The 18,496-nt window shown below is 45.8% G+C and overlaps 2 protein-coding genes across 2 annotated transcripts in view; one reads left to right on the forward strand and one right to left on the reverse strand.

Annotated features, from left to right (window-relative positions):
• The window catches only part of syn1 (synapsin I), a 69,165-nt gene that overhangs the window by 26,324 nt on the left and 24,345 nt on the right, over positions 1–18,496 (forward strand). The window contains exons 2-5 of the mRNA XM_066709893.1: positions 3,675–3,732; positions 4,004–4,095; positions 6,256–6,412; positions 6,717–6,806. Coding sequence (XP_066565990.1) covers positions 3,675–3,732; positions 4,004–4,095; positions 6,256–6,412; positions 6,717–6,806 — 397 coding nt within the window. The remainder of the gene's footprint in view (positions 1–3,674; positions 3,733–4,003; positions 4,096–6,255; positions 6,413–6,716; positions 6,807–18,496) is intronic.
• On the reverse strand, positions 7,284–14,348 carry LOC136753622 (metalloproteinase inhibitor 1). The gene is made up of 5 exons (XM_066709892.1): positions 14,187–14,348; positions 10,816–10,977; positions 9,908–10,002; positions 8,637–8,885; positions 7,284–8,294 (listed from the first exon to the last, which is right to left on the reverse strand). Exons 2-5 carry the CDS (start codon positions 10,937–10,939, stop codon positions 8,097–8,099), a joined length of 666 nt encoding a protein of 221 aa, XP_066565989.1. The 5' UTR covers positions 10,940–10,977; positions 14,187–14,348; the 3' UTR covers positions 7,284–8,096.

Here is an 18,496-nt window from a genome sequence, read left to right on the forward strand (position 1 = left end):
AAGTTGTGACTCTAGTTTGCATGTAACTTTTAATGAATCCTGGTACTGTCTGCCCTCATTTGTCAGCCTACTGCAGACGCGCTGCGTGGGATCTGTTTCTGTTACAGTCAGGGAACCTCAGCGGTTATTCTACTTAAAAAGCTTCTGCAACACGGATGGCAAGCACAAGGAGAAATGGGGACCCTGAGTGGCTCGGCTGGGCTGCAGTCAGAGTCCAGGCCGGGCTGTGTTTCTCACACTTCTGGTTCAAATCTGTGTAAAACAGCGTCAGTGTTAATTCGGTAGGATCTCTTCCAAGGCAGGGTATCAAATCAACACATCCACATTAGGACAACTTGTTGGACAACTGAGCTGACACACAAAGACTTCACAACATTATAGTAAGGTTGTGGGTTGGTTGGGGCTGACACAATGGTGCAACAACGCTAGAAATGTTACTTGACTCAAATATACTTTGTGTTGAAGTTGCAGTACAACAAGTTGTTAGCTGGGAAGGGTCTACTGTGTCACTTTGAGAGCTAATACTGCCCTATGGACCTTTCCAGGAAGGTGGCCAGTTATTGGATCGTCACTCACTGCAGAGGCATTTAGAGAGAGGGAGGAAAAATAAAAGTAAGAACAGAATCCTTCCAAAGCTTGTTTTCCAGCCAGGGCAGCGTCGTCCCCAGCGCTGGCTCGCCTGTAGCTACGCCCTTTCTCTGCGTCTGTATAAATAAAAAAGTATTGATTTAAAATTGATCCGGGATGCACAGTCATACGCATTGGCGTTTTGGGTTGCCCTTCCCTAGCTCTCTTTGGAAAGCGGACAGACGCCCATGTATAAGACTGTGTACCATTGCGGCGGACACCCATATGATCTATTGCTTTCTGAGGGATCGTTTGTCTTCAGAGCAGCGGTGCGACACCCATCCACTCCCGCCTTGTCTGGGAGCTCGGAGGAGGTCAGGCGAGGTGTTATTCCTGCCGTTTGTGGTGAGCCACAAGGTTAATGCATGCTTATATGCATTCAGAAATGACAGAATCCACTCAAGATTGATCTGAGATCTCCAGCCTTCATGAGGAACCCAGTCAACTAAATCCACTCTGCCTGTGCTGCTTTGAGCTGCCCCAGGAGAGATCTCTGGTCTTTCTCTGCACATTAGGTTTCTGATATATCATCCTATATCAGACAGGTGATTTCAGGATTACTGTACATAACACAGGTACAGAGACAGAGAAACAGCAGGTCATATAGGCACTGCACATCGGGGGGCTATTTCGGTCCTTGAGGGGGGTGGGTTTCTAAAGGTTTAGAGGTTCCTTTCAATTATTATCACGTATCTGGAATTGGAATAAACAGGGGATCTGACTTATACTAATAATGTCATGAGACCTGAGGATGGGATGAAAACCAGAAGACCCTTGTGGACTGGGAGAGGTGACCCCTGTTCGATATGAGACGGCAGTTTGCCTGGGGGGAGGAAATTAGCCATGCAGAGATCTGCATACAAGACAGCCAGGAGGTGTATCACTGACATACTTCCCTTCATGCCATCCTCTTGATCCTGTTTTGGGGACAGTTCCCCTGTACTGCGCAGTCCGTGTTTTATGATCTATTCCTGATATCATTTATTTTTCAGTCTCCTGGTCCACCCCTTTTACATTTTGGTTTGCAGATGTGAGTAGGATAGAGGAGGGGGAGCTAGTAAATATCAATCTGCCCCCCTTCGCTATGTGTAATGCAATTACAAGAGGGGATGAGTCTGATTCTGCCCAGCAAAGACAATTACACCTCATAAAGGCCCAGACCGCTCTCTGATTAGCCTCTCCACAGCACTGGGCTTGTCTGTGCTTTATTACACAGCGGCTATTTATAGCGCACTACCTCTGGGCTGGTGAGGTGTATCTGCGGATCCAGTTCGCCCCGCAGACAACGCAGACATCGACACTGGCACTCCGGTACCATAACGTTAGCCGCCGGTCTGCCTCCTCCGTATGGAGACTGTGTACAGTGCGGTGTCTGAGTGGAACAGACCGAGCGCCACGATGTGACCCGGCACACCGAGGGCACTGAGCCAGCGTCAGTGAAGAAACGGACAGCGAGCGTCGATGGACCTCGGTAGGTCTCTCCAGGGCAAACCAGATCCACAGATACACTGGAGAGGGGCAAGAATGAGAAAAGGAAGGGGGTAATCCTGTGGAGAGCACGCTTGTGAGGCACGGGCCGGAGGCTGCACCGTGTACCTCCTCGGACTCGCTGTCCCTGCATTGCTGGGCGCGGCTCTCAGCGCGTGATGCTTGCACCGCCCCCTCGCTGACAGGTGTAGGAGAAGCTCGGCCCTCTGGGAAACACGCCAGGCTGACACTGCGCAGCACCTTGTGTGATTGTGCCTCTCACTCTCTCTATCTCTCTCTCTCTCTCTCTCTCTGTTGACGGGGGGAGGGTGGTTCTGTAGTTGTCATGGAAACCAGCACTGCCATCTTGCACTGCAGGGAAGTCGTGTGTGGAAGGGGAACAGGATTGGACAGCAGTATCTTTTTTTTTCTCCCCCCACACCCCCCCTCCCCACTCCTGCTCTCTCCAGCGACGCAGTCACTGTACTCTGAAGCAATTGCACCACACCAGTGTTGGAGTGCGTTCATTTATTTATGACTGGAAAGTCGTACAGGACAGATCGGGCCTCACCCAGGGAGGGGGGGAGCTGTCAGTCTGTGAAAGTTCTGGAACTCGGCTCAACTTTAAAACATTTGTTCTGTTTTTTTGTAGGGGCTGGCTAGACAGAGCAGTCAGTCTCTGAATCATGTAGAGATTCGCAGCAAAAATAGAGAACAAAACATCAAAAGATCTGCAGGATATGTACAGCAAACCAACAATTAATTTAAGGATTATTATCATTTATTACCATTTATTAATATTATTATTATTAGCTGTGTGCCATCTGTGTTACAAAGAATACTGCAGGAAGTGGTTTATCAGTGATTTCATTCAAATATATCCTCCTAGTTCCTGCTCATTGTTATTATTATTATTATTATCACGTAATCTAGCAGCTGCTGTTATCCAAGGAGCCTGACACGCTTTCTTAAATATACGCTATTCTGCATCCGCACAGCATGACATTTTCTATTACAGTTACGACTCTGCTGGGCAGCGTCAGTCAGTTGAAAAGTCAATCCCACCGAGGGGTGACAAGGGCAACTGGACGGCCTGAAAATGGCTGAGCGCTCGAGTGGTAAATGAGTGACTGCCGGTCAATTCGTATCGGCGTTTTATACTGTAGAGGAACAAATGGTGGAAAAGATGACAGCCACCCAGAATGTCAGAGATCACCCATTTCAGTCGAATCTGAGGCCAGGTCTGAACGCTGGAGCGGCCGTGTAAAGTGCCTCTCGGGTGGGCCGTGATTAGAGCGCAGTCAGTGTGTCACATGATAACAACATTATCCCGCTCTCGAGCATCGCTGTGCCGACACTGCAGCTGCAGGTGAGAAGCCTGTAGTCATCTCCCTAGAGAGGGTTGATTTATTTTTAACACATCCCTGATGACATTCTCTCTCTCTCTCTCTCTCTCTCTCTCTCTCTCTCTCTCTCTCTCTCTCTCTCTCTCTCTCTCTCTCTCTCTCTCTCTCTCTCTCTCTCTCTCTCTCTCTCTCTCTCTCTCTCTCTCTCTCTCTCTCCCTCTCTCTTTCCATCAGGGCCAAGTTTTTCAAAGGCAAGAAGGTCCACGGGGAATTTGACATCAAAGTGGAACAGGTGAGAACTTTCCCTCACGTGTGTCCAGCACAGGAAATGGAAATGGAAAAAAAAAAAACAATAATACAATGCACTGTATGAATGCATGCAAATAATAGGTTGGTGCTTCAGAGGTATTGCTACTTCAGTGATGTGTGTATTGATCACAAGGCCAACTATCTCCTACTAACCAGGGGCCAGAGACAGCTGTTTGTAACTGATATTGTGTCTTAATGACTCCTGCTCCATTGACTATGAAGCCTAACTTTTCAAACTCTCTTCCTCCTTCCAGGCGGACTTCTCTGAGATCAACCTGGTGGCTCACGCTACGGGCAGCTTCAGTGTGGACATCGAGGCCTTTCGCAATGGCACCAAGGTCACCAAGTAGGTGCACCTCAGTACCTCTACACACACACATGCACACACACACACACACACTATGCACTCCACCATTTGCAGACACTAATTCAGGTCCAGTTGTTAAACAAGTTTCAGGCACCCCCACCTGGAGAACCTGAGGGAAAATCTTATCCCACCCCAATCCCATCTCAGATAATGTCACACCACTCATTCATTCCCCACTCACTTTGTACTTTTGCTGGAATTAGTCCAGTTGGATTTATTTTACTCTCCCCTAGGAAAAAAAAACTCCCACTGTCCCCACTGTCCCAATCAATCCCTCGATTAAGGCAATCCAGTCAGGAGGACAGAGATCGAAACATTGGCAGTAACTTAAACTGTTCCTAACAAAGGAGGGGAAAAATCAGTAGGCCTTCAATCCATCCAGGAATCTATACATTGCTTTGCTCTGGAAAATAAAATGTGCATTCAGTCTAACCGGGATCAAAGTGTAATTAGACGCTTGTAAGTGCTGTTTTTATTCTGCAGAATAGCGTCGGTGTAGAAGGCGGCACATCAATCCTAAAATCATTGTCTAGAAAAGAAAACATTCAGCCGCATTGCTTGGGTACTTTATGATTCCCCCCCCCGAACATAATGTGGTTATTCACATCACCAGCCGTGAGGAAAGCAGTGTCTGAATATTGTATTTTGGTGATTGCCTTGCATGGACTTTCATCCTTTTGTTCTGTTTTGTCCCCTTCCTTCACTGTTCTTGACGTAGCCCTCCTGCAGAGAGGAAAAGACACGACCCCATCGTAATGAACTTCGATCTGGCCTGGGGGGGCTGTGTATTTGTTTGCTTGGGTAAACTAGAGGACAATCCAGCATGAGACTCGATTACACTTGAGGGTGGTCAATAACAAGCGCAGCGGTGTCTCCTATCCCTAATAGCTCTGTTTCTGTGGGTCTACGCTCCAGATGTAACAGATAGTGAGTTGAGAGATAGGGATTCAAATATATGTTGCACCTTTAAGTGTTTTTAGCTAATGGACAAAAATTCCCGTTATTTAAAAATCCTTTGTTTAAAAATGTCTTGAGCTGGAGATCGGCGCTGACCACAGTAAAAGTCCTGGCGTCTGCCGGCACGGCTTTGACCGCAGCGTTGTATTTCTCTTCCCTTTCTTGACACTGGGAGTTTGCAGAGCTGGGTTAATTGAGCTAGCACTTGAATTAAGACGCAACAGGGCAGGGCCTTCTGTCTGAACTAATCACTGTCAGCAGAAGTTCTTCAAAAGCCATTACTGATTCCACAGAAAAAAAAGGAAGGATAAACAGAAAAGTAAGGAAGCAATGGAGAAGTGGAGTGATTAATCATTCCCCTTCTGTGCTGAGAAAATGAGCCGTATCTCAATTTGTAACAGTTTTATAGTCAATTAAGCCTGTTGTGTGTTTCTTCTCACGGATCTGCCTCACCCATTGGTCAACACGAGAGTTTAAAGGAGCTCGGTCTCTTTAGTCTGAAACGGAGATGATTATGAGAGGACATCATTAAAAATATTCATGATCATCAAAGGAAGTGGCTCATTTATACCTTTATGTAACAAACCAGTTATTAGCTGAGCCACGAGGCCTTCTCTCGTTTGTGGCCCCCCTAATGTCTCCGATTCTCATGGATTGGAGAGTAACTGAGATCATCCAAGGCTCAGCAGGCAAGACTCTTCAGGAATTCAGTTGGTCTGGTCAGCGTATCTGAAATAGCTTAATCCTGGTCACTCAGTACTGAATTAAGATATTGTTTTCACATTTAAAACCCCTGCTAAATGCATTAATTAGTGCAGATATGCCTGACATATAATATGCAAATATGACCCAATCATACGGGAACAGGCCACATATGAGGCTGTTTGTCCCCTACAAGAGTGAATTGTAGTGTGGTATACTGTGGTAAAAATACAGTAAGATGTATTTGCAAGGATGCAGCCACCAGAGGGCAGTAGTAAAACCCCCAAAACAGGGCGAACAGCTTGAGTGACTCTTGATGGGAAAGTATCAGACAAAACTACAGACAGCACAGACTAGTGGATTAATGGCAAATAGAGGTGCATTATAGTAACACTGCCCTGGAGCGTGACCAAACAAATCCTAACTGTGGTATTCGAAGCACCCTTAGCTGACTGCTCTCCCTCTCCCGTTCCCGTCCAGGTCTTTCCGGCCGGATTTCGTGCTGGTCCGACAGCACGCCTTCAGCATGGCCAAGAACGGGGACTTCCGCAACATCGTCATCGGACTGCAGTACGCCGGGCTGCCCAGCGTCAACACCCTGCACTCAGTCTACAACTTCTGTGACAAGCCCTGGGTGGTGAGTAACCATTGGGTAGCCATGGTGGTGGAGGGGGCAGAGGTCAGAGGTCAGACTGATCAGCAAAGGACGCTTTGTAAAACAGCAGCAGGACAGGGTAGTCACTTTGCCAGTCTTGTGTCTTTCTCCATACAGACAAGGGCTGGGCTTAGATGTGGGCTGTCTTTATGGGGTGAGGTGGGGACTGGGGCAGGAGTTAGGGTTACAGTCAGTTTTGGGTTTTAGGCAACAGATAATCTCTGGACAGTCTCCAGGAAAACATGCTGTACAGTGCTGATCAGCGGTGCCTTGTCTGCTCTTGCAGTTCGCGCATATGTCCCGACTCTTCAAGAAACTCGGACCGGAGGAGTTCCCCTTGATCGAGCAGATTTACTACCCCAACTACCGGGAGATGGTGAGTGCACACACCTTAAGAAAAATGACAACATCGGAGCCGCAAGTGTATCGGGGCTCAGAGAGTTTGAGACACCAGACCTCTCTGAGCTCGGCAGGGCATTCGACCCCCTAGGCCCACTGTGGGACCAGACTGGGACAGGATAACTGGACTAGAAGGTTCTTCGGGGGTGGGGTTGTACTGTGGTAACTGGTTTTACATTTCTGCTAATTGAACTGCAGTCTCTTAATGTCATGGGCTGCGAGGGGCCACTGCAGATATGTTAAGGGCCACTCACACCTTGGTAGCATCACAACTGGAGGCAACACAATTGTCAACTGAAACCTTAATCGTAGCCCCTCTGTTCTCTGTTGTGATGTATCGTGTACAAATACAAGACCTCAATGCAGTCCACAATCACATATGATCAACTCTGACAGTGTGGCGATCAATGTATTATTCCACCCCCCCTCAAAGAACAGACATAGACCAATAAGAGCGTGTTAAGTCTTTTTATTTCATTATTCAAAGGCATAGAAAAATAAACTAAAAGTAGAAAAAACAATTAACAACAAAATTTGAAAGCTACATACACATAAAAAAGTGTTTCTGATATCAGTCTGCGCCACTTTCTTTTAGTAAGTTTGTATAGACGTGCAAACGCCTCGGCCGATGGATTAAAGTCCTGCTGGAGTTACAAATACTAAGATCTCTCTGTGCTACGCAATGCTGTTGTTTACTACGGGCTTCGCTGTGTTACTTGTATTTCAATAGCGTGTGAGTCCACTACACATCTGACATTTGAGTGTTAAAAAGAGCAGTTACAACATCCCCCCACTAGGTGACCAACTTTGCTAACTTTATAGCCCGTCCACAGTTAAACTAACATCAGGATTTCTGCAATAGTCATTAAGGCAGGAACAGATCCGTATTTCTGTGTTTGTTCCCTTTGAAAAATAAGATTTCTCAATCTGAATGCAATAAGAAAAATGAATATGCTAGTGGTCAGGGCTCTGGACCCCTGAGGTGAGGGTTGTGGGTTCGGTCCTTTGTGGGGGACACTGCTGTTGTACCTTTGAATAAGACACTGCACCCAAAATGCTCCAGTAGAAACCTAGCTGTATAGATGTATAAGGTGACAAACTGTTTAAATCGCCCTGGATAAGGGCATCTGCTGACCAATATAATAATAATAATAAACAAAGAAATAAACAATCACAATCGCCATCCACTACTCCATCCTCATGCAGTCCTTTGACTCGGGAAGGTAAGACTGGTACCACAGAACGAGACATGCTGGGTGCCGGTGCCCTAGTGCTGCTGGGCTCTCAGGTTGGCGTCTGCGCGCAGGGGCTTCTGGGGGGCCCAACCGCAGGCGGCGCCTTCCTGGTGTACGCAGGCATATTGGCGGGCCTGGACGTGGTCCCAGCCGCGAGAGAACAGCCCGTCCGTCCACAGGCACTCAGCTTCGGAGTTGAGGGCGCAGGGCACGGAGTGGCACGGGTTGATCTGTGGGAGAGAGGGGCAGCGGACTAGTTTAATTTGGTGTACTTGTGCAGTGGACTACCAGTGGAGGAGGTGGTGTGTAGTGTCGTATAGTGTACCCGCTAAAAGCAGAGGTAGAGAGCACTTTATGGGTCCATTGCACTACAGACATCCATAAGGTCTAGAGGAAGAACCCAAAAGAGCAAGATGATACAAAAGAAAATACTATTGAACTGCTGTTAACTTAAATTAGCACTCTGTACAAAACATTCCTCCCTCCTTGCTTAAGATTAATAGGTGTTAAAGTAGGGCGATGGTAAGCGGGCCCTGTGTGTCGTGGGCCAGTGTACTGGCGGCCCGGCTCACCCTGCAGTCGCAGTGGTTCTTGTAGGTGTACATGATGCCCCTCCTCTGCCCGGGGCTCAGCTTGTCCCAGGGCTGGATGAAGCTGCACACCGACACCGTCAGGCGCCCATCCTCAGTCAGCATGCCCGCCACCACCAGCTCTGTCTGCTTGGCAGCGCCCGATGGGTCCAGCTCGAAGCCGCAGACGCCGCCGTCATGGGGGGTGTAGATGTACTGCACGTCGGCCACGCGCTCGAAGCCCTTGAACATCTGGAATAGTGACCGTAGAACAGTCATTAACGACCTACTTCACATACAGGTCTAGACTAAATCGTAAAATACTTGCACCCTGTTGTATTTGTATCTATAGCAGAAAGTGACCTCTGATGACAACTTAAACCACCATTGGACAGCAGTTAGTCAATTGCCAAGGCAGAAAGAGTTCTTATTGCGTCTAGACGAGTTGTTTTTCGCCAGTCTGCTTCTTCTCCTCTTCTCACACACATGCACAGCACGCCCCAGAACATCTGGACGGCACGGCAAAGCAGACTCATTAATCTCAAGCTATCGGCTGCATTTCTCTGTAAACTCGTTCAGTCCTATCATACAGTTTGACTCCAGTGCCCCCCACTCCCTCCTTCAAACCTCTTCTCACTCAACCGGCTGCAGCAGGAGAGAACAAACGGCACCAAAACAAAGGGCCTCAGTTTGATGTTCTAAAAACAGAAACCCAAGCAAAGAAGAGGTCTCAGAGTCACACACTTCCTTTCTGCGGTGGGCAAGGACGGGTGGAGGGAGGGGGCATAACATAGCAGTTGTGTCTTTTCTTTCTCTTCCTTTCTGTGTCATGACTGCATTCAGTCTCTAATTACTCGGGCAGGCTTTCCCACAAGCCCGTGCGGACGTACTTTCCGATGGCCTCACTGTGACTCGGCGCTTGTGGTTGAGGAAGAGGCGGAAGACAACAGATGTTCACGGGGGAATGGTCTGCCATTACCTCCACCACATCTTAAACACTCAGCCCTCCTGGGACAGAAGGGCCTTGTCTTATGTTTAATATGGGGCCGAGGGAAGCTTTGTTTTTTGTGTGCCGATGTCCCGCTAAAAAGCTATTCACCTGGCATCGTCCACTGTTGTTTTGTTTTTCTTTTGGTTATTTTATGTTACACCTCCCCAAGCTTCACACAGTCTTTGAATAATAGTATTTAACCCTCGGACAGAAACAGATCAGCAAAGTAACAGTAGACCTTGTAGATGTTGGAGATCTGCTGGGGATCTCTGTGCCACCTTACCTTGCTCTGCTTGACCTCGTAGCGGATCCACTGCGCACCGTCGGTCTGGTTGTCCATGGAAATCTGCTCCATCCCAACGATCTTGCCTCTGATCACTGTAGAGACAAGGGGCGACACTGCGCTTCAGCACCATTAAGCCAAAGAGCGGTTGGACGGGCAGTGTGTAGAACACAGCAGACAGACCCGTCCCTGGGAACCCAGCGTCCTGCTGCTCCGTATTGCACAGAAACATTAATTGATGTTCTAATTAGAACACGTGTTATTCAGAATGATAGAGTAGTGTTAAAGTTGGATAAATATATATGATATTATTTGTACACAGACTAGCTGCTAGCTGGGACCAGCTCCAGCCTAGACGTGACTAGGTTTGATTTTCACGGTGTGTATTATTATTTTTTTATATATATAATTAAGCGCCATTCTTCTGCTAGTCCTGTGTTTCGGCTTTTTATTCTCCTTGGTTTTGAGTTCACTCTCTTAGGAGTGTTAAGGAGGGGGGTGGGGGGAGGTTAGTCTAAGCAGAAATTGGAAGGTGGAGACTTTCAAGGCCGGGGCGTCTGTGAGACGATCATTAATACAGGACATTCCTGTGGAGACGAAAGGCCCGCCGGCCGAATGCCTGCTGGGCCGGGCTCCCAAAAAGTACACTCTGTTCTCACTCTGGGACTGCCATCTTTCTGTCACTGGGGGGGCGGTGCGGTATTTCCCAGCATCACAATCAAGCCTGATCCTTTTTTTTGGAAAGCTCATTTATTTCTTCCCAGGATCCTTTAAAAAATGTTTGAAAATTAATGAAAACCTAATAAAATTTCAGCTCCGCTCACAAAAATGCATTCCAGTCTGCCACGCAGTGGTTAAGCTGAGCGTTTTCATGGCTGAAGGCAGGGCTTTTTCGGGTTTCTACTCACCAACATCAGCTGTGCAGAACTTGGTCTGGGGGTGCTGGGGACCACATGTGCAGGCCTCGCTCAGGGCCACTAACAGGAGGGCCAGGGATAGGCTGGACACAAACACACTCAGCTGGGAGTTCATTCTGTCTGTCTGTCTGTCTGTTCGACTGGAGATTCAACCTGCAGCAGGGGAAACAAAGAGGGAAATATACACATAAGTCAGTAAGTCTTAGAGACAGAAGAGAAGAAAGCCTTTTTCAGTGGAGTCACCCTCCTTGGTCCTCTGAGGCACACAAACCCGGCCGCCCCCTCCCCCTCCCCGCGGACTGCACAGGCCACCTCCCCCAGGCAGAGATGAGAGAGATCATCACTCCGCAGGCCCAGGCACCCTCTGCAGACCTCAGGTCTGAGGTTTTGACTGTGGCCAAACAATAACGATAACGTGAGCAACCGATGAGACAACCTCCCTCTTCCCCTCCCAGAAACCAGAGACAGATTTCAACATGTAAGAAGGTTCAAGTTGTGCTCGATGGCTAATCTGATGGCTAATCGTGATCTGCCTCCTCGCACAAGTATGATATATCTTGTGATCTCATTCGCTTTGAGTCAGGGAGCTGATCTGACATGATACTACACAGTTCAGTTCTGAATTGATACAAATGTGTTACAGGGTACGTGTTGATATGCAGTGCTGGTACTAGACAATACACATTAATTTAGTATAGTGTTCACCAATGGAGAACGTCAGGTCCCTATAGTGTTCTTTTTCAGCATGTTTTTAACTCTCTAATAATGCCGTCCAACAATGGGATTACAGTACTTGCACCTGTCTCATTAAAAAAAACAGGAAGGGTTTTGCAAAGGAGTACTAAGTCCATCGTACACATCAAGAAACTGAGTGTATAGTTAATACAGTGTATTGCACGTTTAATTACTCACTCTGACTTCTCACATAACCCCTGTTATACTGTTAGCCACCATGAATTACCAAAGAACCATATTGTACGTACTGTGTAAACCAAGCAAAAAATAAATAAAGACGTATTCTCTACAGCACCACTTAGACAGTCCTGTTTCATTCCCCCCCGTAAGCGATATTACACACACACGGCACGCACAGTTGCCTAGTGAAAACAGTTCAATTTTAGGCCACTTGATTTTTGGAAAGCGAAGAGCTGACCTCCTGTAATGGAGCAGAAAGAGAGAGAAGAGACGGTGGGTGGTAGATGAAATGACAAAGCCAAGCAGCCCGGTTGCTCGAGAAACAAGTCTGAGCAAATCTGTGTGTTGCCAACCCTCCTGTCTCTCTGTCTGCCTCCCCCCAGTGCCAAATAAAAAGGACCCCACTGTATCAAACCCCCCCGCGGAAGTCTCTCTGTATCGTCTCTTGCTTCCCTGCTGCTTGGGCGCAGTGATCTTTTCGGGTTTTGGCATCACGCTTCTCGACCCCGGCACGTGAGGTGGCGCTTGGCCTCCCCAGCCCTGACGCACTGCCCAAAAGCTGGACGGTCCAAAACTCTGTCTGGCCTTTTATTAGATGTTTCCCACTACTCTAATCCCACTAGACCGAGCGCTTCGAGACTAAACAAAGGCCTCCGAGGAGCCGCCGCAGACAGGTGGAAATTAAATCTGCAGCTGTCTGACAAACCTGTTATTACTCACATAGACAGGCATCACTCAATACAATGAGAAATGCATAAACAGTCACCCAAGATAAATGACTGACGCTCCTCTTCCCAACAGCTCCCTCCCCCACCTTCCAGGAATGATACTGGGAAGCACACAACCACTGCACGTTGACAGACCAAAACACTGCAGAACCAATAGCAAGCAACTGTCCCTTCAGTCCTGATAATAAATATGAGGAACATTATTATTCTTAGTGAATCCACCGGGCGTTTCCCATTCTGTGCTCCGAACAGGTCCGAAATCCTGATTGGATCCAAAGGGATGGATTCAGACTAAGAATTGAGGTATTAAAGGTATAATAACTTTAAAGTTATTAACTAATCTATAAAAGATACCAAGCTAAATTCACCCTGGGGAAGGGTATCTGCTTATAATAAATAATAACAATAGTTTGTATGAATTCAACTCTTCAAGGTGCACCAGGAGAGGAAATTCAAATCAGTCAGTAAATAAATACATTTATTTGAACAGAAAGAATATTAAAAAGGAAAAATAAGCAGTTTTGTTTTTATTTGAGCAAACAAGTTTTAACAATGCGAATTTTAATTGCACCTTTACTGGAAATAGGGAAGGGGAGGGCAGAAATAGCTGGCACCCACAGGTATACTTATGATGGAGGGAAGGCTATTATTGCACACAGACCACACAGACGCTGCGTGTCCACGGCACCAAGACGCCACCGCTAGAGACGGCACACGCCAGAACCAGCGCCAGGAAAACCCACAGTCAGCCGATTAACTGTGAGGATTCTCTGAGAGATGATAACGATGGACCCTTTGTAATGAAGCATGCTCTAATAACATTATAGATAATAATTGTACAATTATACTTTCACTATTGTTTTATGGACTGCAGTATCCCATCATCGCATTTGCGCTCAAACTCATTTTTTTATATCATAGTGATTTTGTGGGTACGGCTTTCTGCCATTTATGACATTGTTGTATTATTGTATTTCTGATGATGTATTATTATGCAACATATAGTTACAGGATTTAAAGCTTTAAAATAAAATAGTTTGCAGGAACTGACAGACTAATCACCTGAGAATAATCCTCAGTCTTTCACAAACCACACTGCTCCTATAGATTTCAAATTCAAGTCAAGACAGAACTTTCTCCATAATTAACAGCATTTGCAAAAAAAAAAAAAAAAAAAAAAACACCTACAAATACTAATGTCTTGAATCCCATTTGGAGTCCTGTCAGCTGGACCTGTCCTGCTCAATATTGCTCATTCCCAGACCGATGTTCAATGCCTTTTGCATAGCTGCTCAGCTTGTTTAGCTCCTGACTTGTTTAATTCCCCCCCAAACATAAAAAAAATAGCTAAATAGTAATAAAACATGTAAACATTCCCCTTCTCATGTAGGTTATCTCTTGCCCAAGTTTGCATCTTTGCAGAAAGTTTTGAACCCCCCACCCCAACTCCCACTCTCTGAGCTTTTGCAATAACAATCTGAAAGACAGCACAAGCCTCGGCTTAACGGTTTGCATGCCTCTGCAGCGAGCACGGCTCTCTGGCTACCTTATTCTGAGCCGATCTGTGAGCCACTGCGCCGCCTGTGCAGTGCTCTGGGATACACTAACCGGTAGAGCTCAGAAAAACACATAACAATAACTGTTCAGTTGTTCAGATGCATTCCTCATTTTGCCATCAAGACACACACACACACACACTGACACTGGCAGCCTGCTTACCTGTTGCTTATTCTCGGTGCGATCTCGGTGTGATCTCGGTGTGATCTCGGTGTGATCTCGGTGTGATCTCTCTGGCAGACCGGGCTGTTTGCTTGGACTGCTGAGAGAAACGGCCCCTTTTTATACACAGCCAGACAGGACCGATTCGCTTCCTGCAACCGTGATTAAGACAGGGGGGCGTGGGCAGCACTACAGGTCACATGACTGTGCAGCAGTGAGTGTGGGCAGGGGCCCTGATTATTATTACTGCTGCTGTCAATATAATTATCATCAATCCGCACCACTCATTCTTCCTCTTCCAGTCAGTGTGACGCAACAGCCGCCTGTGTCGCAGATAAGTGCAAAAAACGGCAGCCCCGGGCCACACGAAATGAAAAGTGATATAATTTCCTTGTGCTCCAGATGGTGGCCAAGTCACTGTTTTCTTTTCATTTTTTTTCTCTTTCTTCTGAGGATCACAGAGATGAATCTGCCTTCCCTGTCCTAGGGGATCAGAATTGGGAATTTGGGGAATACAGGATTAATATGTGTATTCCTCATACCCACAGAATATATTGCATTGATCCAAGTCTTCTCTTCCCACATGAACACTGTTCTCAGCAGTGGTAAACGAATATACATGAGCCAAATCGAACGCTTTTCACAAGCAAAAGAGAGGCCTTAAAACTTCTCAAGTGTTTGTTGGCATTTCTTCATTTTAAGTTTTAAAACAGCAAGCTAAGACCCATACGATACAGTGGGGGCAACCAATGTGACTTTACAGACCCTTAGACAAATACACATTCTCTGTTATTACTATTACTCAATTAGCAGCAATATTGAACAAAGATGCAGTTTAAATAAGAAGCTTAAATAGACAGTATATTTCATTTCAGGGCACTTTTTGGAAACAAGATCATTGGATGCTTGTGCTCCCCCCCCCCCCCTCGGCACACACACATTTTTTTATTTTGCATGACTCCTTGCCACTAAATTGCAGATGCCAGCTGCTCTGACCTTCTGCCCTTGGGGTTGTCTGTGCGGTCACCTTCTCTCAGTGAATGAGCCACAGTGACTTAAGGAAATAAGGCTAATCAAGTTTTGTATCAGCCGGAATGCCATGTAACTGGTTGGTTGTGCAACTTGCTGTAGGACTTTCCTGAAGTAGCGTTGCACAACATGTCACCCTACGGAGTGGGAGGTCAGTGCGTTACTCAAGGTGGATCTCGACGACGGTCATCTCTGGCCTCACGGTTTGCCCTGCCGTCGACCTGCTATCGCCACGATGTCGAACGAGGTCTGTGTGTCGTAATACAAAACCCTGCACAAAACACTGTGTTGAAAAAGCAAGAAAACACAAAGACAAAACACTTTTCTGATTATTGTATTTAAATGTGTTTTGGGCTGGAAGTGTATGGTCTAATCCGCAGCTGTGTGAAGGGCTATACAAAGAAACTTTACGTCAATGTTAATAAGTATGCGCTCACCTATAAACAACAAGGAGTGGTGCTGGTAAACACCGATGCCGTACTGTAATACCGGCCAATCTGTCATTTAATTAGAGAGTTCAGTCAAAGAAAAAATGAAAAAATGGATACGGGACAAACAGAAGAACATTGCCTGTGGTCCTTTAACATTGAGTGCAGCTTTTTTATCTTTTCTTCCTTATGAGTGTGCTTATGGAGACATTATAGCTTTTGATACTTTCTACTGTGCGCTGCTAAACCTTAGGGGGAAAGACATTCTCCCGGTATGTTTCAGGACCCGAAACTATACCCAAAAGTAGCCTCTTCTCTTTTCTTTCTGTATCAGTGATCTAGCTGGTGGTTACACATATGTACGTGTGCGTGTGTGCTTGTACAGACTGATTACCATTCTAGTCCATCACTTCAAACTGGAAAACAAGAAACTAAAGAAAATATCTGAAAGAATCGTCCAAAAATGTGCCCAGTCACGGCCACGACCCCCATCCCTCCTCGCTGCGCCCTGTTTCCTCCCCGGACATGCAGGGCCGCACAGTCACTGCTGGCCTTGGTGTAACAGACTAGCTATTTACTATTTCAGGAGGCCAGAAGCGCTAGACCACAACAGTCAATCCGGGTAAAAAAAACAAAAGCCAGTTTCCGCTGCTCTTTGGTGGGGTTTTTTGGGTTTTGTTGTGTTTTTTCTTTTCTCTAAAAGGAATGAATTAGTGCCCAAAATAACCGAATTCCAAGCGCTGACCATTCATGCAACTTGGGAACTCATCGGGCTGCAGGAGACGCTGGGGTAAGCTGGGGAATGGGATGGCGGATGGAAAATTAAACATGACGTCTTTCTGCTGGAGTCATGTTAGGGTCTGCCGTCCAACTCTGCACCCGTGATTTTCGGTTTGAACCTTTTTATGAGGCCTCCGAAGTTAAATTGAACAATAAAAATATCCCACGCCGCATGGCTGGGCACACAGTGGCTTTAGGGGGTGGTGTCCGTGCCCGGATTACTGTATTTAATTATGGATCCAGTTGTGTTTCTGGACTGTCAAGGGGAATCGTACCCATGCCAGCTGTGAGAAGGGGACTTGATTTTTATATATGGTTGTTAGAGATTTAAAGGCGTAGTATACAGCATGAAATAGATCAACACAGATCTCACCCCTAAAGGAAATCTTGCAAATTTTCTAATCTGAAAGCTCAAGAAATCAATCCCAAAACCAATCTTTACAAAATTAAACTTGTGACATCGCATTTGAAAATGCAAATACTGGTTGTAAACAAACTGCAGTAAAGTGTGTGACATTCGAGTGTGAAACCTGTGTTACAGGAATAGAATTGCACTGCTGTAGGTGTAATCACAGGTTGAGATGCCTGTATGGAGACTCGGGATCGGTATATGTCAGTTTGCTTGGAGTTGTAGTTTAGGTTTTGAGTATTTTATGTCAGTAAAATCCAGGATTGTTCTGCAATAGCAACCGAGACAAGCCGTAAGCAATGGAAAATGTAACACAATCATTTCTGTACTTCTTTCCCATTAGTGACGCGAGAAGTCAGAGTGACATGATGGCAACAGCCGACGCACACTTAGCACCCCTTCCTGTTGTTGGAAGCTCCTTTCAGAAAATTAGGCCACCTGCTTAATTTATCCTCAGTCGGTCTAAAAGTGCTTAATTTCTTCTAAATGTACACAACTTTAAAAGAGGAGAAAATAGCCCAGAGAGAAGTATTTAATTAAACCCCTTGAGAATTGCGGTGTAATTACTCCACTTATCAAGCTAAGGACTCCTGACTGGAAATTTCCAAAAGACAGAAAGTAAAGCTTCTAGTAAATCAAAGAAATCCACATAAAAATATAATATATATATATATATATATATATATATATATATATATATATATATATATAATATATATAATTCCTGATTTGATTGCAGCCATTGGTTTGGTTATATTTCCATTACACAACACTGGTGAATGCCACACGATTCATAGGTTGGTTGTGCAAATGTTGTACAATAGTCCCTGAAACAGGAAGTGGCACTTGCTGTGTGGCAGGGTTGGTGGCAGGGTCAAAGTTCAGCTCTTGTGGATTAGCCACATGGATGAACCCTAGAAAAATCTGTTTTTATCTGTTATTTATTTTGTCAGTTTGTTTGTTTGTTTAGACTTGTCTCCTTTGTTGTTTTGGGTCCTATAAGCAGATACAGTCTGTGTGTGTGTGTGTGTGTGTGTGTGTGTCGGTGTGACGGTGTGTCGGTGTGTGTTATGCAACAGTCTGGAATTGTTCTCAGATTAAATGCATTTTTTAAACAGTCCCTGTAGGAAGGATGTTGTTATGTCTCATATTTGGAAACTCCATGATCTTGATGAGGGTGTAGGATAGGAGAAAGTGTCCAGAAAAAAGAGAGGAGATTTTCCCATCATTAGGTAATGACTTATTCATAAGCAGGAATGAAAAGTCGTCATTTCTGGGCTGGCGGATCCCATACGTGCCCCGGCATAATGCAAATATTGTGAGGCTGATTCACAGACTCCTGATAGGGTTTCTCAGAAGAAATACAGTTTCACAGATTGTATCTGTCCGCAGAGACGCCACTGCCAGAAATCCCATCATAGCTGTTTAACAGATCTGCTCTGGGTTTAAAGGTGTAGCTTTCTGGATTCTGTCTTGTGAAATGTCTTGGCTTTCCATGATTTATTTTACCAGTTCAGATGCAGGCTGTATTAATAGTTTAATTAAATGAAAGGATGCTGATCTGATAAGATACAGCCAAAATGTTGCAATGGACAAATTGTTTTAATTTATCATTACAGTTATTGTTTTATTAGTAAGTATTTTAGATTGGCATAGGACTTTAA

Source organism: Amia ocellicauda, chromosome 7 (genome assembly GCF_036373705.1).
Source record: "Amia ocellicauda isolate fAmiCal2 chromosome 7, fAmiCal2.hap1, whole genome shotgun sequence".
Taxonomy (NCBI): domain Eukaryota; kingdom Metazoa; phylum Chordata; class Actinopteri; order Amiiformes; family Amiidae; genus Amia; species Amia ocellicauda.